We start from the raw sequence: 26,204 nt of genomic DNA, 5'->3' as shown, positions 1-26,204 counted from the left end.
CGGGACCGAGGAGGCGTACTGGAGACCAGGAGCGTTGAGCCGGCACACCCCGTCCTGGCTGGATGCCCATCTTCGCATGGCACGTGCGTGGTGCTAGCACAGGACGTACAGGGCTGTGCCAGCACACTGGCGACACAGTACGTAGCTCCGCATAACACAGAGGCTGCCCAGTCACACGCCTCCTCGCGTGAGTACGGGGAGTTGGCTCTGCTCTAACACTAGGCTCCGCCAACCACCCTTTTAGCCCCCCCAAAAAATTATCTTGGGGCTGTCTCTCGGGCTTCTTCCTCGGCCGGCGCCTTCTGCGTTGCCGTTGCTCCTCTCTATACCGCGCCTCCACTGTCTCCTCCCAAGGACGGCGATCCATCCCGGCCTGAATCTCCTCCCATGTCCAGGAACCCTTTCCTTCCAGGATCTCCTCCCATGTCCAGGCTGTCTGCTCCTGGACACGCTGCTTGGTCCTCGTTTGGTGGGATCTTCTGTCTCGGTCGTTGAAGGACGGGACAGACCAAGGCGCAGCGTGATATGCATACATGTTTATTTGAAACGAATAAACAACGACAAAACGAAACGAAACGTGAAGTCCAAGGTACACAAACAACATACCTCACACGGAACAAGATCCCACAACTTAACGAGTGCCAATAGGCTGCCTAAGTATGATCCCCAATCAGAGACAACGAGTGACAGCTGCTTCTGATTGGGAACCACACCGGCCAACATAGAACTACACATCTAGATCACAACATAGACCTACACCACATAGAAAATACACACCCTGACTCAACAAATAAGAGTCCCCAGACTCGTGACAATCTTTTTACTGTTTTATAGTGAATGACTAGTTTTCCTTTGTAAATAGGCATAGTTAGTTAGGCCATGTGTGTGTTTTTCGATAAGACAATTTGACATATCTGTTTTCATAATTTGTTTTGTAAATAGTTAATTTGTATGTGGGACCAATACCTTTTAGGCTTATTCAATGTGTAACAGCAGTGAAATTACCCCATTTGGAGAGGTTGAAAGGACACGTGGATGTCCCTTGACACCACCACAATGTTTGAGCAAGGTTTATATTGTAGAAATTGTTTTTACAGTGACCAATAACTTTTAGTCATATTCAATGAGTAAAACTGTGGAATTACCTCATTTACACACTTAGGACACTTTGGAGAGGTTGAGGGGACACTTGGAGATGTCCCTTGACCGCACCTGAAACCACTTACTAAAACGTCTGTAAAGTTCTAGCTGTTATGTCTATCAATCCCAATTTTTTCCCCGAAGGTTTTTGACTTCTTGTGGAAGCCATCTGATGCGTTTCCAGCTCTATTCATCAAGAATAGACTTATAGATTGTCCATGAAAGAGTGTGTGCTTGATTTTGTGTGATCTGAACTGTGCCATTCTTTATCTCCCAGGTGTTTTCCTTCCAATGATACCAAGTTTATGCATGTCCTTCTCATATAAATCTACATATTTTACCCCCCTTTTCTCCCCAATTTCGATCTTGTCTCATCGCTCCAACTCCCCAACGGGCGGCGAAGATTGAGTAATGCGTCCTCCAAAACATGACCCGCCAAACCGCGCTTCTTAACACCCGCCTGCACCAATGTGTCGGAGGAAACACCGTTCAACTGATGACCGATGTCAGCCTGCAGGTACCCGGCCCGCCACAAGGAGTCGCTAGAGCGCAATGAGCCAAGTAAAGCCCCCCCCCGGACAAACCCTCCCCTAACCCAGACGATGCTGGGCCAAATGTGCGCCGCCCTATTGGACTCCCGATCACGGCCGGTTGTGATACAGCCCGGGATCGAACCCGGGTCTGTATTGACTCCTCTAGCACTGTGATGCAGTGCCTTAGACCGCTGCGCTATTCGGGAGGCCCTTGACATTACATTTTAACCTGATCCTGTAGGTGGAGGGCTTCTTGGCAGCCATCCCCTTCGGCACGCTGGTGGCCATCTTGGCTTTGTGGTTTGGCATCTCTGTGCCCCTCACCTTCGTGGGCGCCTAGCCTACTTTGGCTTCAAGAGGCCTGTGAGTTTCACCTCTCAATCACACTGTCTGTATGAATGTCTTTCAGGTCATCTTACATCATGTGCATTTCCCTCCTGTGTTTGCGATCTCTTTCACACTGGCATAACAATCAGAGAAAATATAGCGCACTATCAAGGGTCTAAAAATGTCTTGATGAGTTTCTATGCTACTCTTTGTGCTCCAGGCAATTGAGCAGCCAGTGTGAACCAACAAGATCACTCGACAGATCCATGAACATTCCTTCTTCACCAAGCCCGTACCCGACATCGTGATGGAGGGCATCCTGCCCTTCGGCTGCATTCAGCTCGTCTTCATCCTCAACAGCATCTGGCAAGAACAAGGGTCAAGTCTGCCACTCAACCATGAGCCTGAATTAGCCTTGTGGTGCTTGTATAATGATTAATAAAGAAACAAACAAGTAATTAATTGATTATTAATGTGTAAATAACATTTACAATCTAACCAATAAGTAAATACCTAATCATTTATTTGAACCAAGGTCAACTCAGCCTTTAAGCAATGAGACTGAATTTGATTGATTGTTGAGTATTTTCTCAATAGTTTATCTCACCAGATGTACTACATGTTTGGGTTCCTGTTCCTGGTGTTCATCAATTTCCTCATCACCTGCTCCAAGGCCACCATCCTGCTGTGCTACTTCCACTTGTGTGCAGAGGTGGGTGGAGCCATACATACAGGGGTCTGGTTATCACAATAATGGCATCCTGTGCTCTCGCTCTCTTTGTATGTAAATGCATTGTGTAATATTTGTAAAACGGATTTCCAGCGTTTCCATTTTGCCAGATTATCTGTGCCGGTATGTTTAACTACCAAGAGTGAAGTCTTCGTGTCAACAGTAAATCTATTTTTGTTTTATGAAAGCATTCTAAATTATCCAAATGTTTCTTTCTCATATCACTCAATTTAGCACTGCCTATCGATCCAAGCACTTAGACCTCACTACAGTGTCAATTTGTTTTTATTGAGGCCTCCCGAGTGGCACAGCGGTTTAAGGCAGTGCTAGAGGCATCACTACAGATCTGGGTTTGATCCCGGGCTGTGTCGCAGCCGGCCGTGACCGGGAGACCCATGAGGCAGCGCACAATTGGCCCAGCGTCATCCGGGTTAGGGGAGGGTTTGGCCGGCTGGGATGTCCTTGTCCCATCGCGCTCTAGCGACTCCTTGTGGTGGCCAGGCGCATGCACGCTGACTTCGGTCGCCATTGCACCTACCTAGTGTTATATGTCACTCACTGAGTTTTTTTTGGGAACTCTATTTGATTCTGAGTTCGGATTTATTATGTTTATATGTGAAAACTATTTCTAAGATGCATACTTTCAGCATAAGAGGGATGATTGCACTGCTGGTGCCCGCACATGTGCAAATCAAATACGTCGCTGGAACTCTCATTACACTGTTTACATGTCCTAATAATTTGAAAGATTGCTCAGAAACCAAGTGTTTTAATCGCCGTATGCTTACTCCGATTATGACCTCACACCGATTAAGATAAGCGGAGTATGGTGTTTAAGTGACATATGCCATACTCGGCCTACTACCATAAACAGTTTAACATTGAGTCATTAGTGTGCATATAAACGTATTCAGTGAGCCCATGTCAGTTAAACAAAATTCCATTGGTAAATTAGTCTAGTTAGTCTAGCCAGTTATCTAAACTTTTAGTTATCATGGCCGAATTACCGACCAGGCAAGCAGGGCACGTGCCCAGGGACCCTGATCTCCATGGGGCCCACATTGATTTTTGTTAGTCACTTTCACTCAGATATCATATTAACAAGGCATAGAACATGACAAAATGTGTAGAATTGCAGGAAATTAGCTTTAAAACTGCAAAAACATTACCCCCACCCCATGGCAAAATGTGTAGAATTGCAGGAAATTAGCTTTAAAACTGCAAAAACATTGCCCCCACCCCATGGCAAAATGTGTAGAATTGCAGGAAATGTGGTGTAGAAATGCAACAAAAAAAAATGTTCTGTAAACGTATACCTTTTGTTAATAAAATATTTTTTCTGATAACAGATCCCTCTGTATGTATTAAATTCACCATTAAACCCAATGCAACTCAATACCATTACAATTGAAAAACACTATACAATGTGCATTTAGGACTTTTACCATTGAAGACCATTAGAGACCATAACATTGAAACCATTAGAACTGCTGCCTCATGGTTTGATTGTTCGCCAGGAATGGTCTAACAGTCACTAATCCAGACCTTTTTTTAAGGGAATAAACCACACACAAAGGGTCCGTTTCCTGGACACATATTAAGCATAAAAGAAGAACAAACTGATTTGCTTTCATGGAGGATGACCACACAATTTATTTTCTCCATGAGCCAAATCTATCAGTTTTCTACAAAGGAAATGTTGTGATCTATTTAATAAACACAAGAGACCAGCTAAATGAATAAAAGAGTGTGGCGGTATAGCAGGAACAGCGGCATCTAGTGGTCATAACTGGGTACTTTCACACTACTTTATGGTAAATAATGCAATCGACTTAAATTACAAATTTCTCTGAACAGGGGAAAAAAAACATCACCAGATTCACAGGGAATACATTACATAGTATGGAGGGGGGTCCGTGGGTGGCTTTTGACAATTATTTTGGATTCCTCATGTCTTAATCATTGGTAGAAAGAAGTTTGGTCCTAATCGGATGTTGGGTACCATATTTATTTAATATTATCTGAAACCTATTCATTAAATTGGCCAATTTGGGTGCAATCAATTAGCTTAAATTCTCAGAGATAAAATAACATTTCAACAAAATAATGTTTCAGGAATGCCAATCTTACCTTTTTCTAACTGCAGACAAAAAATCTGAACAATCTGAGATGGTGGGTGTCATGACTTCCTGAAATGATAAGGAACGACTCAGGTAACTTATACAATAGACTCTACCAAGAACTGTCCACCCCCAAACAATATAATAATATATGCCATTTAGCAGACACTTTTTTCCAAAGGGACTTAGTCATGTGTGCATACATTTTATGTTGTGGGTGGCCCCAGCGGGCCAAACAATGGTTTATACCTTGCTTTAACTTTTCCTCAACAGGTGCAATCACATTCCCAGCAGATAAGTATGGTCTGACCAGGGTTTAAAGTCTATAATGGGGTTGCTGTGTTGGCTCAAGTTATTCTTGATCTTTTCCTCTAAATAGCTGATTGGATTAGTGCAGTTGTGTAAAGCATTAGCTGCCTTACTAGCCAATGTGGATAGGACACTATTCATAGATGCCCTCAGATACTGCTCCTGTTGCTGTTTATAGCATATGCTGTCAGATATTCCATCTGCCATATATTGATCATGTGGATGTATTTTGGGTGGTTGGGTGTGTGCTATTAAGGCATTCATTAGTAAAGAACTGGGGAAGTGTCACGACAGCTAGCTAACCTACCTCTGACTCCTCACAGATACCTGTAGTCATCACAGATAGCCGAAGCGTGGAAATCTAGTCCAGGTGGTGGGATTGTACCCTTGACCACTACGACCTTCTTAGACAAAGAGACGTAAGCTAAGAACTTTGTTTTCGTTGGCTCCAGTCGCTGGTTGAAGTCTCTGAAAGGCTCTTTTCTCTGATGCTGAGTCGGTGTCGTGTTTGATTTAAACAACAAGTCTCTGGAACTAAGAGATCAAGTCTCTTGGAGAGAGAAAGAGAAGAACATGGGCGTCGCTAACTCTAGGGACCACCATCCATACCACCCCTCACAGTCTCCCATCAAGGTGGTGCTGAAAAGTGAGTATGGATGGAGATGAACTATGGATTGTTGGAGTGTTGGATAACTGTGTTAGTGAGCCTCAAGTTTCTAGAGCTGCAATTGCCAGAAACACAACAGTGTTTAGTCTGTGTGTAGTTTGTCTTTCTACCACGTCAAGTTGAAGAGGTAAGATGTGGTCATTAGATATTAGTAACAACTTGTCATCAGGTTGCATCAGGTTGTAAAATCTCTCATAAGTTATAGTATGACCTGTGTTAATATAACCTACCTCTTTTCATTAATTTAGTTAACAGGGAATAGGTAAGGGGACAAGGGAAGCTTATAAAGGGATATGAGGAGAAGGAAGTGTGTAATGTAAATAAGGGGACTTAGACACATTATTATGGGAATATACTGTAGTATCATGTATCAAATACTTATATAATCGTGAATCTTAACTCTAAAACAACCTGCAGCTTACAAAGGATTGTTATGTTTCCCAGTGATGTTTGACTGTTGATGTGTTGTGCACCATTTAAATCTGGAGAACATTATTTGGATGTATATGAAAAAGGAATGCATTGATGCAAGGATTTTTGTTTACTGGTATTCAAGGGAGCCACAGTATTACACTTTAGAAGTAACTGTGCTTTTGGCTGTGCGGTAAGTAGTATCCCATTCATCAGAAGAGTTTTAACCTCCAGTTCCTGATCCACCTCTCTAATCTTCTTCCTGGAGAGCATTGGTAGACAGGCTGCAGTCCAGGTGGCTGCCCAGAGATCATTCTATTAGCTCTGACCTCTCTCCTGTACTACTATACCAGTGCCATCACCCTCCACAGACCTGGGTCATGTTTATTAGGACATGCAACCGAAAACATTTTGCAATGGAAAATTAAAGTTAGTGTTTCTTATTGGACAGGTAGTGCAGGTTGTCCCTCCGTTTCAGTTTTATGGTGCCTAATGAACATGACCCTGGTTCATGCGCGAAACAGGAGAAAACTTTTTGAAACAGAGTGAAACAGGGAGGTACTACCTGAACTTGTTCAATAAGAAATGTCCGTTTTCCATTTCAAAACCTTTTGCTATGGTGTGCCCTACTGAACACGACCCTGGTTCATGAACCCTGGGAGAGGAGAGGGGAGTTAAGGTCGCGACTTTGGGGAGCAGCGTAAGCTGAGGGAGTGTGGGGATGAGTAGGACTAGGTTGTATTTTGGACCATGGCCTTATATCAGTGTTTATTAATCTTGGTCCTATGGACCCAAAGCGGTGTACAGTTTAGTTTTTGCCCTAGCACTACACACCTGATTCCACTAATCAAAGGTTTTATGATGAGTTGACTAGTGGAATCAGGTGTGTGTAATGCTAGGGCAAAAACTAAAATGTGCATCAATTTGGGACCAGAATTAAGAAACACTGCCTTATATATTAAGAGGCCTCTAATCTAAACTATTATGCTACTGTGTCTTAAATTGGCACTAGGCCACCGCAAGGTCATGTTCATTAGTTCACGAAACAAAAAATGTTTTAAAACATTTTGCAATGGCGAATGAAAGCCGTTTCTTATTGTCCAGGTAGTCTCTCCCTGTTTGGTGCCTAATGAACACAACCCTGGCTTCCTCACACTGGACAATGCTTTGTCAGATGTTTTTGAGACATTGTAATGCCTATTATATTATTCTAGGGGCAAATCTGCACTTTGTTTAATGTTTTGCAGTCCCTGATGCACACTGAAACACATTCACTACATCCTGTTATGACATCTTAACATTTTAAAGCTGTGTTATTGGGCGATTCTGTGGTAAATTTAACCTGAGCATACAAAATAAAGTTAGCAATTTTCAAACTAAACCACTTTCATAATTATCCTTAGGTTCTAAATGTTGGAGTTCAAGTTTTATTTGACCAGTTAAAATAGAAAATTGCATGAATTTTGGCCATTACAGAGTAGGAGGCCAAGTCTTAAATAAGTATTTTCAGTCAATCATATTTCATGGCTTTTCGAAAGTGCTCACATCTTGTTTTTCCACTCACAGCTGTCCACCAGTGTTTGTTATGAAATTGAGATGTTAATGAAGTAATACAGACTGAATTGGAGTGTCTTTGGTTGTATTTCCTAGTTCTACAGTTTTGTGAAGATAGGGGGGTGATTGAGACAGGCAATGTGACATCCATAATGTTTTTAGGATACGTTTTTGTAAAGCATGCCCCTTACATCGGATCATCTTGACACTTTCTCTGCAAAGCTAACTTTCATCAAGGTTTTATATGGTCTATAATTGGTTTCTGCCTTTTTATTGTCAGTATCTGTTTTCAGCTTTATGATATCCATAACATCCATAATGGGCTACATATAGAGGGGCGCTGTTTTGCTCGCTTGGATGCTTTCTCCGGAGATAAAGTTTCAACAGAGAGGAAGAGGCGAAGCGAAAGGGCACACTCTCAGAAAATCTGTCCATTATAAGCCCAATGCGTTTCTATGGAAATAATATGCAGACCTAAGCTTCACGCCTGCCTTCCCGCCTTTGGGACAAAGACTCACATTGTTAGGGCGGAGACATGAACATCTCGTCATTATATACAGGTCTCTGGTTTCAGCCTGTTGCGAATTGGAAAGGAAAGTTTGTAGGTGATAGTGCACTGTCAGGATGCTGGATTGCCCTAAAGTAAATTGATGTTTCGCCTAAATTATATAATTACTCCTGTCTAAATAAAATCTTTCAAAATACTTAACCAGAGAGCATGACTTAGCCACATAGGATCATTAGCTTTAAAAAAAAAAAAAGCTGTGGATTGTTTCAAAACACTAGTGTGTTTGGGTAGGCTGCAATGTGGGTAGTGCTTGTGACAATAGGTCTAGCTGATTGAGTTGCGGCTGTCAGTGAAAGGCGTCTAAAATATGTGTGAAGATAATGTGTCGAGAGTATAATTTAAAATGTTGCATCAAGAAAAAGGGGAGGGGGGTGTGGCGAAGATATGGTGCGTCTCTCGAGAATGCATGCATATGTAGGAAAGTGGCCATTTGGCAGTGTCTTATGTCGCAACTCACCACTCATTTTTTCTTTGACTCACACCAGTCAACAAAGTCTGTTTTTCTAACATCCATGCGAATGATAGTTCCTCAGTATTTTAAAAAATCTTTCCAACGCTCCCGGCCTCGATAATCACCAAGCCTCGGAGTGAAAGAGCAAAATATCATGATTTGATGATCTCATATAGCCTATCCAGTAGAAACATAATAAAAAACTGCTTCTGTTCTGAGCTTACTGGCGCAGGAAACTTAGAGGGCCCGGAATAGGCTTGTTGAAAAAATGTTACAAGTTCGTTAGCGACAGCTTCCGGCCGGACCCTGTGATAAATTGATACAATGTTAAACTTAACTAGCAATAGCTCAAGTCAAGACAAATAGAAAGGGAGGCCGACTGGCGGAGAAGAGAGATGAATGTGATTGAAAGAACTGGAATTTTCATCAGGATATTTTCTACTGTTTTTATTTGTCGGCTTTAGGCCTATGAATTTTACTTAGTTGATGATGGAACTTATAGGCCTACTGCTGCATTGGCCTATAGGCTATCTCTGAGTTCTATGCTCTCATTTATTTGGCAAGAACAGCTCAAATAATGAAATGACAGTCCATCATTACTTTAATATTTTTGGTTCCAACCGCTGTGTCTTTGTGAGGCGCGGTGTGGGTGAACGGATGATCTCCGCATGTGTAGTTCCCACCATAAAGCATGGAGGAGGAGGTGTTATGGTGTGGGGGTGCTTTGCTGGTGACACTGTCAATGATTTATTTAGAATTCAAGGCACAGTTAACCAGCATGGCTACCAAAGCATTCTGCAGCGATACGCCATCCCATCTGGTTTGGGCTTAGTGGGACTATCATTTGTTTTTCAACAGGACAATGACCCAACACACCTCCAGGCTGTGTAAGGGCTATTTTACCAAGAAGGAGAGTGATGGGGTGCTGCATCAGATGACCTGGCCTCCACAATCCCCTGACCTCAACCCAATCGAGATGGTTTGGGATGAGTTGGAGGCAGAGTGAAGGAAAAGCAGCCAACAAGTGCTCAGCATATGTGGGAACTCCTTCAAGACTACTGGAAAAGCATTCCAGGTGAAGCTGGTTGAGAGAATGTCAAGAGTGTGCAACGCTGTCATCAAGGCAAAGGGTGGCTACTTTGAAGAATCTCAAATATAAAATATATTTTGATTTGTTTAACACTTTTTTGGTTACTACATGATTCCATATGTGTTATTTCATAGTTTTGATGTCTTCACTATTATTCTACAATGTAGAAAATAGTACAAATAAAGAAAAAACCTGTAATGAGTAGGTGTTCTAAAACTTTTGACTGGTACTGTATATAAAAGTTTTTTGTTTGTTGTTGTTGCATGTTTTGCATGTTATTTTGGCATTACTTCATGTCACATATCAGTTTGCAAACAATAAAAAAAAATATCATTGAGTTAATAAAGCCGCATACAAACATGGTCTGTTTTTGCTTTCTTGAGTAATGCAGCTCCAAAATGCAGGTGTTTCAGCCTAGCCCAGTGCTTTCTGTGGTGGTGGGGCAGCCAGCAAAATACAGAGCGTAGGGGTTGGTAAGGTTCTCTAGTTGCGCCGTGATTGGCTCAGTGTTCTGTCACTCATGGGGACACTACATCACCCCTTTGTAGCCCCTAATAGTTTGTGGGCACTGTTTGTCACCGTTATAGTGCAATTGATTTATTGTTTGGTGTTGTGTTGTGACTTTGCTGGCATGCATCTAAAACATTTTTGGGGGGTTTGCGCCACCAATATACAGTGGGGAGAACAAGTATTTGATACACTGCCGATTTTGCAGGGTTTCCTACTTACAAAGCATGTAGAGGTCTGTAATTTTTAATCATAGGTACACTTCAACTGTGAGAGACGGAATCTAAAACAAAAATCCAGAAAATCACATTGTATGATTTTTAAGTAATTAATTTGCATTTTATTGCATGACATAAGTATTTGATACATCAGAAAAGCAGAACTTAATATTTGGTACAGAAACCTTTGTTTGCAATTACAGAGATCATACGTTTCCTGTAGGTCTTGACCAGGTTTGCACACACTGCAGCAGGGATTTTAGCCCACTCCTCCATACAGACCTTCTCCAGATCCTTCAGGTTTCGGGGCTGTCGCTGGGCAATACAGACTTTCAGCTCCCTCCAAATATTTTCTATTGGGTTCAGGTCTGGAGACTGGCTATGCCACTCCAGGACCTTGAGATGCTTCTTACGGAGCCACTCCTTAATTGCCCTGGCTGTGTGTTTCGGGTCGTTGTCATGCTGGAAGACCCAGCCACGACCCATCTTCAATGCTCTTACTGAGGGAAGGAGGTTGTTGGCCAAGATCTCGCGATACATGGCCCCATCCATCCTCCCCTTAATACGGTGCAGTCGTCCTGTCCCCTTTGCAGAAAAGCATCCCCAAAGAATGATGTTTCTACCTCCATGCTTCACCGTTGGGATGGTGTTCTTGGGGTTGTACTCATCCTTCTTCTTCCTCCAAACACGGCGAGTGGAGTTTAGACCAAAAAGCTCTATTTTTGTCTCATCAGATCATTGACCAGGTCCTGCCGTGTAGTTCTGGGCTGATCCCTCACCTTCCTCATGATCATTGATGCCCCACGAGGTGAGATCTTGCATGGAGCCCCAGACCGAGGGTGATTGACCATCATCTTGAACTTCTTCCATTTTCTAATAATTGCGCCAACAGTTGTTGCCTTCTCACCAAGCTGCTTGCCTATTGTTCTGTAGCCCATCCCAGCCTTGTGCAGGTCTACAATTTTATCCCTGATGTCCTTACACAGCTCTCTGGTCTTGGCCATTGTGGAGAGGTTGGAGTCTGTTTGATTGAGTGTGTGGACAGGTGTCTTTTATACAAGTAACGAGTTCAAACAGGTGCAGTTAATACAGGTAATGAGTGGAGAACAGGAGGGCTTCTTAAAGAAAAACTAACAGGTCTGTGAGAGCCGGAATTCTTACTGTTTGGTAGATGATCAAATACTTATGTCATGCAATAAAATGCAAATTCATTACTTAAAAATCATACAATTAGATTTTCTGGATTTTTGTTTTAGATTCCGTCTCTCACAGTTGAAGTGTACTTATGATAAAAATTACAGACCTCTACATGCTTTTTAAGTAGGAAAACCTGCAAAATCGGCAGTGTATCAAATACTTGTTCTCCCCACTGTATACATGCTAAAATGTTTGTGTCTCCATTCAACTGGTAAAGAAACATTTTGATATGGCCTTAGCCTATGCAGTATACTATTTAGGCTATTTTTAATTATGTAGTCAGTCCTAAGGCACTATGCTTTCTGCTGACATTTTAGAAACGTTCCAGATGATGACATATTTTTATCAAGATTAAGATTTGAACGTCTATTTCAGACTGTTTCAACCATAACGAAGTAGCTATGCATGTTTTGACCTAAGACTTACAAACTCAGACTTTTGCTAATATTTTCAGTCTCCCCAAAATGCTTGCCAATTTCATGTAACATCTTGCCAATTTTTTGAAGTCCGCTTTTTGGGGTAAATATAACATCCATAACGCTGAATGTAACATCCATAACGCTGGAATCGCACTATTGGAACTCTTGCGTGTCTTGCAATGTGACTGTAGGATTTCATAAATCATGGTGTGTATCTGCGGCTTTAGACTGTAAGACTGTATCTAGCAATGAATTCCGACCTCCTGCTCCTCTCCTCTTAAAAATTGGCATGGACAATAACATGCAGTATTTGGACACTGAGGAGGTGGATCCATGGTTCAGTTGGTCTGATGTGCTTTGTGTACAGGCATATGGTCAGATAAGGCTTGTTTTAGCATTTAAGGGCAATTCCACGGGAACGGAATTGCGCTTACTCCGATTTTTCACTTAAAATGTATGCATAAACAAAACAATTGATTTCAAAGTTTTACATACCATACAGCTTTATGCACAAGGACTACTTTTAACAATTGACACTGAACATTTTACGAAAACACATTTACTGGAAGAATGTGCCGATGCAAAGTTTGGTGACAGAATTTCTGTAAAATCTCCCTCTGTTTTTTATGCGACCATGTTTTCCAAAAAACGTTAAATATCTGCTCCGAATTAAGATTCAAAGATGTCTGCAGAAAGAATGGGGTGCCAACTATGACATGACACCTTGAGTTTGAAAAAATATATTTTTGTTATTGATCTACAGTAAGTGAACTGTCGTTCTCTTCATGGGGATGTATCCTAAATAGGTACGCAAAAGTATAAATATGCAATATCCTCCTTTGCATATTTGGGTATTATTCTACAAACAAAGCTATTATTTTCTAATGAGCTCCGCCACCAAACAAGACCAAATATGGTTGGTCTGGACCAGACCAAATCTGAACCAATCATAGACGTCTAAGTTTGAGAAAGTGCTTGTCCAGACATCACATCTTTGCTTTGACCACAAGATGACCACCAGCTGAACATAACAGTATGCCAGTGGAAGAGAGGACAGTAGTGAAAATTCCCTTACAACACTGTAACAAATTGATAGGTCTACCTTTACTTGTTACTTCTGTGAACTTTCATTATCCTCCCTCATGAGGGAGAGAAATTAGAAAAATCTTAAAGATATGTGAGTTTTTGCTAATGGAAATTCAAGGCTTAAGGCAATGTTCCTTAAATTTACAGAAGGCAGATTTTTTTATCTAAACAAAATATAAGTGTTGATATTAGTTGGCAGGGGTCTATTTCTAATACCTTTTAATACCTTTTCTGGTAGATGTTTTCTAAGACCCCCTTTCCATCTGTTTGACAAGAAATCAAAGCCTTTGCTTATTCCAAATTTTTAGGATGGAAAATGGTTGAGAAATGTACAGTATATATGCCTTCATGTCTCCAAAATATAGACTCTTAGATACGCTCCTATGAACTTCACATGTTGGTGCTCATGGATCCTTTTACATGGAAATGACCTTAATAGGGTTCACCTATAGTGTTATTCTTATGCCAAGACCAAGGATGAGAGAATGAGTTGGTCAGAATCAACTAGGGCTAAGAATTTCTTATCAAAGGATGATAAATATCAGTCAATCAATCAATGAACCAAACAATCAATTAATTGGCCAAGACATACAGCATCATTGCATTTGGCTACCTCTCTCTCTGGGGCGGCGCACAATTGGCCCGGCGTCGTCCAGGGTAGGGGAGGGAATGGCTGGCAGGGATGTAGCTCAGTTGGTAGAGCATGGCGTTTGCAACACCAGGGTTGTGTGTTCGATTCCCACGGGGGGCCAGTATGAAAATAAATAAATAAATAATAATAATGTATGCACTCACTAACTGTAAGTCGCTCTGGATAAGAGTGTCTGCTAAATGACGTAAATGTAAATGTTCAGTAGCCTAAACCCACCACAGGAGCAGTGAGGATTAGTGCTCATAACAGGCTAACACTTAGCAGCTAACATGCTAGCATGCAACCCTGTGTTTGTCTGACAATGACATTGCGCAACCCCCTGCAGCTGCTATCATGGGCTTATGCTCACACATGTCAAGCCTCTGTGTTCGTGTGTGTATGTGTGTTTTGTTTGTGTAAGCTTAGCTACATACAGTGATTTATGTAATTGAAAGCCACTTGAGTCAGTAGGTTGTAGTTGACAGCTGTGTACAGTGGGGGTAAACGAGTATCTATCTAATGGGTTGGTTCTATCTTTGTTGGTTCATGATCTAAGAAACAGGGATTTGTTTAATCAATTAAGGAGTTGTTTCAGAATGTAGTTATTATCAGAAATGTGAGGTCCATTGAGTATATTGCAGTCACCTGGCAGTCTCCACTCAACACTCATCTCTCAGAGCAATGCATTGTGGGGTAGCAGACACTACATCCTGTTATGTGGCACCCGATTACTGCGGTAATCCACTGGACTGTTGTCCATGTGTGTGTGTGTGTGTGTGTGTGTGTGTGTATGTGTGTGACTGTGGGTAATACACTGCACTATAAATAACCACTTTGATTTCTATCTCTCTCTCTCTCTTGTTCTGTCTCTCTCTTTCTCTCTCTCGCTCTCTCCCGCTCTCTCCCGCTCTCTCTCTCTCAAAGTTCCCTTAATTTGTATCCAGCACTATGACTACCAGCAGGCAGCAGAGTATTATACTGAGTCTCTTTGCAGAAAGATTCTTACAGACGGGTACACACAAACACACCGCTCATTGAGATGTGCTTCAGCAGTATCAAGTCAAGCCCCAGATATCTCTAAACCTTAGATATGAGCTAACACGGCAATACCAGTAGAGATTCACTCAGAATATCTGGTTATCTCAGAGGCAGACATTGACAGAGTGCCTAGAGAACTATTCCTGCTTGCATGTGGAGGTCTGTGACTATTCACTTATTTACCTTGTCGGATTTATACGATTCTGCTTTGGTTGGTTCTGTTATCCCTACATGTTTTCTCACTTCTCACTCTGTTCAGCAATTGATGGCATGAGTCTAAGACATGGCGACCTAAGAAGAGACTGTGAATGTCTCCACTTCTGCATATACTGTAGAAATGCCCCCTAATAAACCATTATACAATGGCTAGTTCTGGCATTTGGAAATGAAATCTTTGCACCTGTTTTGATATAATGCCATAGACAATGCCATAGACGGAATGATAGCTAGCAAGCTACACTCTGTAATGAGTGCTGTGACATGATATTCAGAGGAATGGCAGTGTACATGCACATCAAAACACTGAGTAAAATATCCTAACCTTCGGGAACCAAACTGATGTATTTCATTCTCTTTATGTCCCTTCAGGACGCAACGAGCCCCTGAAGAAGGAGCGTCCTAAATGGAAGAATGAGTACCCTATGACGGAGGGCCAGCTGAGGAGTAAGAGGGATGAGTTTTGGGAAACAGCCCCAGCCTTCGATGGCAGGAAGGAGATTTGGGACGCGCTCCGAGCGGCAGCAGTGGCCGCAGAGCTCAACGACGTGGAACTGGCTCAGGCCATAGTGGACAGAGCCTGCATCACACTACCACACGGTTAGATCCACGCATGCACACACGAGCTCATACGTTCCGTCCAATGATTAATATATACACTAGACTGACAGGGGGCGCTGTTTTCAAGCCACTGCTCCTCCATCTTGGCACTTCCCCACCACTGTAAATAATATTTTGGAAACTATAGAAATTGATTTATTAATGTCTACATTTGCTTTTGCCACATCTATTCTATTACAGATACCTTAATGCCTACTTTTACATGATATTATGTGAGCTAAACATATAGAAACATTTTCTTTAAAGCATAATTATTTAGAAAGTTATTGTTACTGCCCCCACTACACAGTGGCATATATTCATAGATGAGCTGCAGGACAGGAAAGAGACTGCTCAGGGATATTACCACGAGGCCATTGGGGATTTTAAATTTTAAAACAGCTTCAGTGTTCAATGGCTGTGAGAAAACTGAGGATGGATCGACAACATTGACATTGACTATCTCTTTAAGCATGGTCAAGTTAATGACTATGCTTAATGACCATCAACAATAATGACGTAAATGTCAGAGTGAAAAGAAGAATATAAATACACCGAATAAATATTCCAAAACATGCATCTTGTATGCGACAAGGCACTAAAGTAAGGGAACACACCTTTTGGCCTAAATGCAAAGCCATACAGTGCCTTCAGAAAGTATTCACACCCCTTTACTTTTTCAGCCTGAATTTAAAATTGATTAAATTGAGATTTGGTGTCACTGATCTACACACAATACCTCATAATGTCAAAGTAGAATTTTGTTTGTAGAACATTTTTGAAATTAATAAAAAATGTAAAGCTGAAATGTCTTCAGTCAATAAGTATTCAACCCCTTTGTTATGGCAAGCCTAAATAAGTTCAGAAGTAAAAATGTGCTTAACAAATTGCATAATAAGTTGCATGGACTCATTCCGTGTTCAATAATAGAGGTTAACTTGATTTTTGAATGACGACCCCAACTCTGTATCCTACACATACAATTATCTGTAAGATCCCTCAATCGAGTAGTGGATTTCAAGACCAAAGAGTTTTATCAATGCCTTGCAAAGAAGGGCACCGATGTGTAAAAATAAAAAAAGCAGCCGCTGAATATCCCTTTAAGCATGACAATGTTATTGCAATTTTGGATGTTGTATCAATACACCCAGTCACCACAAAGATACAGGCGTCCTTCCTAACTCAGTTGCCGGAGAGGAAGGAAACTGCTCATGGATTTCACCACGAGGTCAATGGTGATTTTAAAACAGTTACAGAGTTTAATTGTTGTGATATGAGAAACTTGAGGATGGATCAACAACATTGTAGTTACTCCACAATACTAACTTAAATGAAAGAGTGAAAAGAAGGAAGCCTGTACAGAATACAAATATTCAAAAACATGCATCCTGTTTGCAACAAGGCATGTAAGTAATACTGCAAAAAAATTGTCTAAGAAATGAACTTTTTGTCCTGAATACAAATTGTTATGTTTGGGGCAAATCCAACACAACACATCACTAAGTACCACTCTTTTCAAGCATGGTGGTGGCTGCATCATGTTATGGGTATGCTTGTCATCGGCAAGGACTAGGGAGTTTTTTAGGATAAAAAGAAACAGAATAGCGCTAAGCACAGACAAAATCCTAGAGGAAAACCTGGTTCAGTCTGCTTTCCAAAAGACACTGGGAGACAAATTCACCTTTCAGCAGGACAATAACCTAAAGCACAAGGCCAAATCTACACTGGAGTTGCTTACCAAGATGACATTGAATGTTCCTGAGTGGCCTAGTTACAGTTTTGACTTAAATCAGCCTGAAAATGTATGGCAAGTCTTGAAAATGGCTGTCTAGAAATGATCAACAATCAACTTGACAGAGCTTGAAGAAGTTTAAAAATAATAATGGGCAAATATTGTACAATCCAGGAGTGCAAAGCTCTTAGAGACTTATCCAAAAAGAAACAGCTGTAATCGGCACCATAGTGCTTCTACAAAGTATTGACTCAGGGGTGTGAATACTTATGTAAATTAGATATTTCTGTATTTCATTTACAAAACACTTTGTCATCATGGGGTATTGTGTGTAAATGGGTGAGAGAAAAATATATTTCATCCATTTTGCAAGCTCTTCCTATCCTCCTGCCCATCCCATTACTTTTTCACGCCAATACGCATGCTCATTTATTATTTGAGTGCAATGAAAATGAATAGGACATATTGACACATGAAAAGCAGCGAAGCTCTCTGCCTGCCTTTCGGCGTCTGTTAGCTGTCATGTCAATGCCTTGCATTGCATTGAGTTTGGAGGGTGGGAGAAAGGCACACAGCGAGGCTGCCTTTCCCCTGGCCTCCTTGCGCATTTTGTACCAGATCACCGCACTGGAGTGCCAATATGGCCGACCGGTGGCTTCAAAGCCTCTCATTGGCCAATACATAGCATCAGCAATTCAGGGTTTATATACAACATTGGTTTCATACCAATAACTAACTTGTAACGTTTAACTAATATAACATTTGGCACCAACCTGACGGCCATTATAATGCTATATATTAACCTATGCCTAAACCCAAATCGACCCCAAACTCCCTATATGCACTTGGATTGGTATCAATAAAGTAACAGCTCCACCATGTCTTCTTATAGCCTGGGTGATGAAGGGGGGGGTCAAGTGCAAGTGCTGGGTTTTGTTATTGGTGGGTGGGGTTGAGGTGAGGAGGAGGATTATTTAAGATACTGTTTGAAGGTAGGGTTTCAGATGTTTTCGGAAGATTGGCAGGGACTCTGCTGTCCTAACTTCAGGGGGAAGCTTGGGGTGCCAGGACAGAGAAGAGCTTGGACTGAGTGGGAGCTGCCCTCCCGTAGGGGTGGGAGGGCCAAGAGACCTGAAGTGGCAGAACGGAGTGCTCGGGTTGGAGTGTAGGGTTTGAGCATAGCCTGAAGGTAGGGAGGGGCAGTTCCTCTTGCTGTTCCGTAGGTATGCACCATGGTCTTGTAGTGGATGCGAGCTTCAACTGGAAGCCAGTGGAGTGTGCGGAGGAGCGGGGTGACAGAGAACTTGGGAAGGTTGAAAACTAGGCCGGCTGCAGCGTTCTGGATAAGTTGCAGGGGTTTGATGGCACAAGCTGGGAGCCCAACCAACAGCAAGTTGCAGTAGTCCAGACGGGAGAGGACATGTGCCTGGATTAGGACCTGCACAGCTTGCTGTGTGAGGTAGGGTCGTACTCTACGGATGTTGTAGAGCATGAACTAACCGGTGCCCCCGCACATTGACTCGGTACCGGTACACCCTGTATATAGCCTTGCTATTGTTATTTTACTGCTTCTCTTTAATTATTTGTTACTTTATTCTTTTTATTTTTTTTAGGTATTCTTTCTTAAAACTGCATTGTTGGTTAAGGGCTTGTAAGTAAGCATTTCACTGTAAGGTCTACACCTGTTGTATTCGGCGCATGTGACAAATAACATTTGATTTGATTTGAACCTGCAGGAGCGGGTCACTGCTTTGATGTTTGCAGAGAATGACAGGGTGTTGTCCAGGGTCACGCCAAGGTTCTTTGCAGTCTGGGAGGGCGACACTGTGAAGTTGTCAACCGTGATGGAGAGGTCTTTGAGCAGGCAGGCCTTCCCCGGGAGGAAGAGCAGTTCCATCTTGTCGAGGTTGAGCTTGAGGTGGTGGGCCGACATCCAAGTTGAGATATCTGCCAGGCACGCAGAGATGTGTATCGCCACCTGCGTGTCAGAAGGGGGGAAGGAGAAAAGTAGTTGAGTGTCATCCGCATAGCAATGATAGGAGAGACCATGTGAGGATATGACAGAGCCGAGTGACTTGGTGTATAGAGAGAAGAGGAGAGGGCCTAGAACTGAGCCCTGGGGGACCCCAGTAATGAGTGTACGTGGTGCAGACACAGATCCTCTCCACATCACCTGGTAGGAGCGACCTGCCAGGTAGGATGCAATCCAAGAGTGTGCATAGCCTGAGACGCCCAGCCCTGAGAGGGTGGAGAAGAAGATCTGATGGTTCACGGTGTCAAAGGCAGCGGATAGATCTAGGAGGATGAGAACCGAGGAGAGAGAGTCAACTTTGGCAGTGCGGAGAGCCTCCGTAACACAGAGAAGAGCAGTCTCGGTTGAAGCCTGACTGGTTAGGGTCAAGAAGATCATTCTGAGAGAGATAACAAGAAAGTTGATCAGAGACAGCACACTCAAGTGTTTTGGAAAGAAAAGAAAGAAGGGATACAGGTCTATAGTTTTTGACGTCAGAGGAGTCAAGTGTTTGTTTCTTGAGGAGGGGAGCAACTCGGGCCATTTTGAAGTCAGAGGGGATGCAGCCAGTGGTCTGGGATGAGTTGAGGAGGGAAGAGAGGAATGGGAGAAGGTCTCCAGAGATGGTCTGGAGAAGGTCTCCAGAGATGGTCTGGAGAAGGGAGGAGGGGATGGGGTCGAGCAGGCAAGTTGTCGGGCGGCCAGACCTCACTAGTCGCAGGATGTCATCTGGAGAGAGAGGGTAGAAAGAGGTCAAGGCGTAGGGTAGTTCTGTTTGAGTGAGACCAGTCTACTCAATAGGCTAAGTGAAAGAGGAGCGGATGTCGTCAACCTTTTTTTCAAAATGGTTGACAAAGTCACCCACAGAGAGGGAGGAGGGAGGGGTGGATTAAGGTGGAAAATAGTTTCCTGGGGTTAGAGGCAGAAGCTTGAAATTTAGAGTGGTAGAAAGTGGCTTTGGCAGTGGATACAGAGGAAGAGAAGGTAGAGAGGAGGGAGTGAAAGGATGATAGGTCCTCCGGAGGTTTAGTTTGCAAATTCTGCTCAGCTGCCCGCAGCCCTGTTCTGTAAGCTCGCAATGAGTCACTCAGCCACGGAGCAGGAGGGGAGGGCCGAGCCGGCCGGGAGGAAAGGGGACAGTGCGAGTCATAGGATGCGGAAAGGGAGGAGAGTAGGGTCGAAGAGGCAGAATCAGGAGACAGAAGGGAGAAGGATTTAGCAGAAGGGAGAGATGATAGGATAGAAGAGGAGAGAGTAGTGGGAGAGAGACAGCAAAGATTGCAACGGCGCATGGCCATCTGGGAAGGGACTGAGTGGTTAGGGTTGGAGGAAAGGGAGACAGAAAAGGAAACAAAGTAGTGATCAGAGACCTGGAGGGGGGTTGCAGTGAGATTAGTAGGCGAGCAGCCTCTGGTAAAGATGAGGTCAAGCGTATTGCCTGCCTTGTGAGTTGGAGGGGATTGGGAAAGGGTGAGGTCAAAAGAGGCAAGGAGGGGAAAGAGAGAGTTGGAATGAAATTAATCGAAGGCAGACGTCATTAGGTTTTAGTTGCCAAGTACGAAGAGTGGTGAGCCATCGTCAGGAAATTATCTTATCAAGGTGTCAAGCTCATTGAGGAACTCTCCAAGGGCACCTGGTGGGCGATAGATGACAATAATGTTATGCTTGAGTGGACAAGTGACAGCATGGAATTCAAATGAGGAGATGGACAGGTGAGAGAGGGAGAAAAGAGAAAATCTCCACTTAGGAGAAATGAGTAGCCCTGTGCCACCACCACGACGACCAGATGCTCTCAGACTATGAGAGAAAACATTGTCAGATGAAGAAAGAGCAGCTGGAGTAGCAGTGTTCTTTGGGGTGATCCATGTCTTCGTCAGGGCCAGAAAGTCAAGGGACTGAAGGGCAGCATAGGCTGAGATTAACTCAGCGTTCTTGACCACAGATCGGCAGTTCCAAACGCTGCCAGAGACCCGGAATTAAAAGGGTTGCAGCCAAGGGGTGGGGAGCGTCTGTGAAACCTACAGGGAGAGGTGCGAACAGGTATAGAAAACACACACATAGTTGACAAAGTTACAGAAGAGCAAAATGAGATAATCTATAAATAACTAGGTAAGATATTCAAGTGAGAGAGTGGTGTGGAACCTCCCATATTACTGCTGTGTGGTTATATAATAGTCCTGGGCAGCATGACAGGACATCAGGCATTTAGCTACATAGACAGCAAGGACACAGTGGGGGACTGTAGCTCCGGGAGGAGGGTTGGCCACCCTTAGTCTAGGGGTCCCTAGGGGCTATTGGTTAATTTGAGTCAGGACTGCTACTGAGGTTTGTTTTGTGTCTTTATCTGTCCTCTTCAGGTACTCTGACAGAGAGTTATGATGAACTGGGGAACCACTATCAGCTTCCTGCTTACACTCTAACCCCTCCCGCCAATCTCATCACTGAACGCACCAATGACAGCGAAGCTCCAGATCAAAAGGAGCAGAAAAAGCCTCCCACCTTTCCCAAAGAGGAGTTCCAGCTGCGAGTTCGCCTCTCATGCGGTAAGAGAGACACTATACTAGAGCGGGGCGATATGGACAAAAATTCATATTGCGATAAATTGCATGAATTGAGGCAAAAACAAGAAATATAACGATAAGTTTATAACATTAATGTGCAACACAGTTTTTTTTTTTCATTATCCTTTAAAATACTACTACTATTTTGGTGGTTGTAGCCATCAAGTGTACCATTAACAATCACCCGGATTGGCAAACATATTTCATTTCAAAGGAACAATATCAGCAAAATGCCTGCGATAAGTGGTCGATGTCGATAATTTCCGGTTTATCATCCCAGCTCTACACCCCACCCTTTTTCCGTTGAGTTGCTCCATCTGCTCAATTTCTCTCTGGGGATTCCTCACGGAGATCTGGAGGGTCAGCACATGGCTGATATTTGGAAATAGATTAGACATCTGTGGTGCATTCAGTGAGGGCAACATTCCGAACGTTGCAGGAAGAAATATAATGAATAGAGTTGACACCATTCCCCATTCTTGAACAGACCCTTGATTGTAGAAGTAAATTGACCAATGTCTCTGTCCTCCACAGGTAAGGACCTCCGTATAAGCGCCTCCATGTCAAACTCCATTTCCCAGCTGAAGAGAGTCCTGGAGGGGCAGGAGGACATCGAAGCGGCCCACCAACGCTGGTTCTTTGCAGGGAAACTGCTCACAGACAAGACCCGACTCCAGGACACCAAGATACAGAAAGACTTTGTGGTCCAGGTCATCGTCAACAACTACTCACCAGTTACCAGACTCTTACAATCAAACTGAGGAGAGAGAGAGAAATGGAGAAAGAGGAGAAGGATGGATGGGAGAGTAGGAGGAAAGGATTGAGATGAAAGGGGGACGCAGAGAGGGGTGGCGAAAGACTGGGATGGAGTGCAGGCAGAGAAGGATGGGAAAATGTTGGTCAAGGCCTTGTTTCTCTCCTCTGGAAGTTCAAGCACACCAGGATCATGTTCATTAGTGCACACCGTAGGAAAACGTAGCGAAACATTTTGCAATAAAAACAAACGTTTGTTATTGGTCATGTTCAGATGGTCCGAAACGTGGAAAGACTACTTTCTTCCATTTCCCGCCTAGCGGACAGGACACTGAACTGTTGGTTGCGGCAATGGAATTTTGTGTATAAAATGTTGTAATTAGTTTATGTTTGCTTTTGTATTTCTTATCCTCTTTTTGTATTTCCCAATATTTTCCTAATGAGCCCACATTGTTACTGACTAAAAATAGACCAATTCTGCATAGCCTGGCAAAGCACTGACAAACTGTTGACTGATCTGGAAGAGAATCATGGCATATGATGTAGCTCAGTTAATGTAGCTCATATGTAGTGCATATGATGTAGCTCAGTTGGTAGAGCATGGCTGTTGCAACGCCAGGGTTGTGGGTTCGTTTCCCACGGGGGGCCAGTATGAAAAAAAAAAATGTATGCACTCACTAACTGTAAGTCGCTCTGGATAAGAGCGTCCGCTAAATGACTAAAATGTAAATATGGAGAAGAGAACTTACTCCCATGCGTCTGTCTGTTTCCAGATCATTCCTTGTGAGTTTGTATTTGTTTGTGGAACCTTGAACTGTGAATAGGGTTGGACTGTGGAAAGTATCCTGCCTGACGATACAAATATTCTATTGGATCTCTATCTATACTGAAAGCCATTCTATTTGTACTATATCTATGGTCTGATCTTTACATAATGGGAGAGAAGAATATTTACAGATTTTTCAAAGAAAGTGTATGCACTGTTTCAATACTTGTTTGATCATGTAAATATTTGTATATGTCTCCTTCGTGACTTGGAAACCAATGAGTGGTTGAGGAGTGTCAATTCATTAGTATCCTTTCGCTGGCTAGCTCATAAGTGTTTTAAAATCCGCCACACCCCCTTTGAATCAGCTATTGGTTTCTCAAAGGAGAAAAGCATGCACACATTTAAAAACTATACGCTACTTATCCTTTTATCTATAAAATGTTTTGCACAACTAGCTTAATTAATTTGTATCACTTTACACATTTATTTAGAGATTCCACCCCTGTAAACGTAATTTGCCTGATAATGCGCAAGTGGAAAATGAGTCTCATTTCATACAAGCGCATTTGTTTCCACGTTCCCTCTCCTCACCGCCTCTCCTCGATTAGTTTTGACCTTTTTCAAAAGGAGGCAAGGAGAAAGGACGGAGGAGAGAAGGCAGGCGGTGAGCAAAACCAATTGAGATTCTCCCAGCATCCACTTAAAGGGTAGGTATCATAAACGTAACCACATGTAACATATGGATTTGCATTAGAATACGCATTAAAAGTCCCATTGCAAAGTTACACCTCACTTTTCAATTTTTAAAAAAACTGATCTGAATTCCGAAGAATGACGAAGTAATGGGAGACCCATGGGGCGGCGCACAATTAGCCCAGCGTCGTCCAGGGTAGGGGAGGGCATGGCCGGCAGGGATGTAGCTCAGTTGGTAGAGCATGGCGTTTGCAACGCCAGGGTTGTGGGTTTGATTCTCACGAGGGCCAGTATATAAAAAATATATATAATAATAATAATGTATGCACTCACTAACTGTAAGTCGCTCTGGATAAGAGCGTCTGCTAAATGACTAAAATGTAAATGTAATGCCGGAAAAACATTTGCGGGGTGTGACGTAATATGGAGGACCCGGCAAGCCAGCCTGTTCTGTATAATTTAAACTCCAACAGAAGTAACTTCAAATGTATAACTTCAATTTAAACCAAAACGTTTGCACTCATGACTACTGGTTTCAAATTAATTGTCAGCCAACTTACAAGCAAATACTTTATGAATATATTGTTACAAATCAGTTACAAGGTTACTTCACTATGAAAAATGTATGCACTCACTAACTGTAAGTCGCTCTGGATAAGAGTGTCTGCTAAATGACCCCCCCCAAAGAAAATTACATTTAAAAAAAAAGGTTGCTAGCCTGCTAACGTTAGCCCTACCAGCCTGCTAACGTTAAATTAGCACTTCATGAGTCAGCCAGTTTCTATCAACGCCTAGCTTACATCTACATTAAAGTAAACTAAAGTTTTTGAAATACACAACCACATCTAACCAGTTATCAAAGGATATTATATGCACTTTGTCAAGGTCATATTTTCACATGTAAATTAGTTTTGTGGCAAACTGTTGCGGTAAATTTGCGGCAAGCTCATATTTTCACATGCAAATTAATTTTGTGGCAAACTGTTGCGGTAAATTTGTGGCAACTTGTGAACTTCAGGCCAACAATTCTGGGAAACTTGTGGCGAACATTCTGTTTGCTGCAAACTCAGTATGAATATGCAAATTAGATCAGATTTTTGGTTACTGTGTTTTAACATTGAAATGTATCTACATAAACCAAATCACATAACTTTCAATGAATTTCTTCTCAGAGAGAAAAAAACAAACATTAAATGTAGTAAAAATACTACTAAACATGTATTCAATGTCTTAACAGATAAAAAATAAATCCAACACAACTTGAAATCATCAGCATGGTAATGAAGAAAAAATAAATGGTTTATTTAATCTTTTTTTGTAGCTACAACATTTACATGAGAGAAATGTGAACACTATGGGGATGTTTAAAGGGGCAACTACATAATTATTTACATGAGCCAAGTGCTAACTGAGCAATAGATTTCAACCAATGGAAGTTTAAAAAACAATTAACAACATTTAAATAATTTAAACAAAAACTAAGTCAAACCTAGTTCAGAACGGTGGCCTTTTTGAGTGAACTTTGGAGTCTTCATCCAAAGTTTGTTGAATGCATGCACTGAAACAGTACAAAAAAATATGGGTTATTGTGTGTAGGCAGGTAGATTAGTGGTTAAGAGCGTAGTGCCAGTAACCGAAAGGTCGCTGGTTCTAATCCCCGAGCCGACTAGGTGAAAAATCTGTCGATGTGCCCTTGAGCAAGGCACTTAACCCTAATTGCTCCTGTAAGTCGCTCTGGATAAGAGCGTCTGCTAAATGACTAAAATGTTGATGAGGGGAAAAAATGATTTAAGACATTTTAGAATAAGGCTGTAACGTAACAAAATGTGGAAAAAGTCAAGGTGTCGGAATACTTTCCGAATGCAATGTATAT

General features: G+C 42.4%; 1 protein-coding gene across 1 annotated transcript; it reads left to right on the top strand.

Moving 5' to 3' along the window:
• Positions 1-5,293: 5,293 nt before the first annotated feature.
• On the top strand, positions 5,294-23,523 carry LOC121553494 (ubiquitin domain-containing protein 1-like). The gene is made up of 4 exons (XM_041866630.2): positions 5,294-5,805; positions 15,585-15,812; positions 21,913-22,098; positions 22,651-23,523. Exons 1-4 carry the CDS (start codon positions 5,733-5,735, stop codon positions 22,875-22,877), a joined length of 714 nt encoding a protein of 237 aa, XP_041722564.2. The 5' UTR covers positions 5,294-5,732; the 3' UTR covers positions 22,878-23,523.
• Positions 23,524-26,204: the final 2,681 nt, after the last annotated feature.

This window comes from Coregonus clupeaformis, chromosome 37 (assembly GCF_020615455.1).
Source record: "Coregonus clupeaformis isolate EN_2021a chromosome 37, ASM2061545v1, whole genome shotgun sequence".
Classification (NCBI taxonomy): Eukaryota; Metazoa; Chordata; class Actinopteri; order Salmoniformes; family Salmonidae; genus Coregonus; species Coregonus clupeaformis.
The sequence above is the reverse complement of the archived record's forward strand: the minus strand, read 5'-3'. Positions and strand labels throughout refer to the sequence as shown.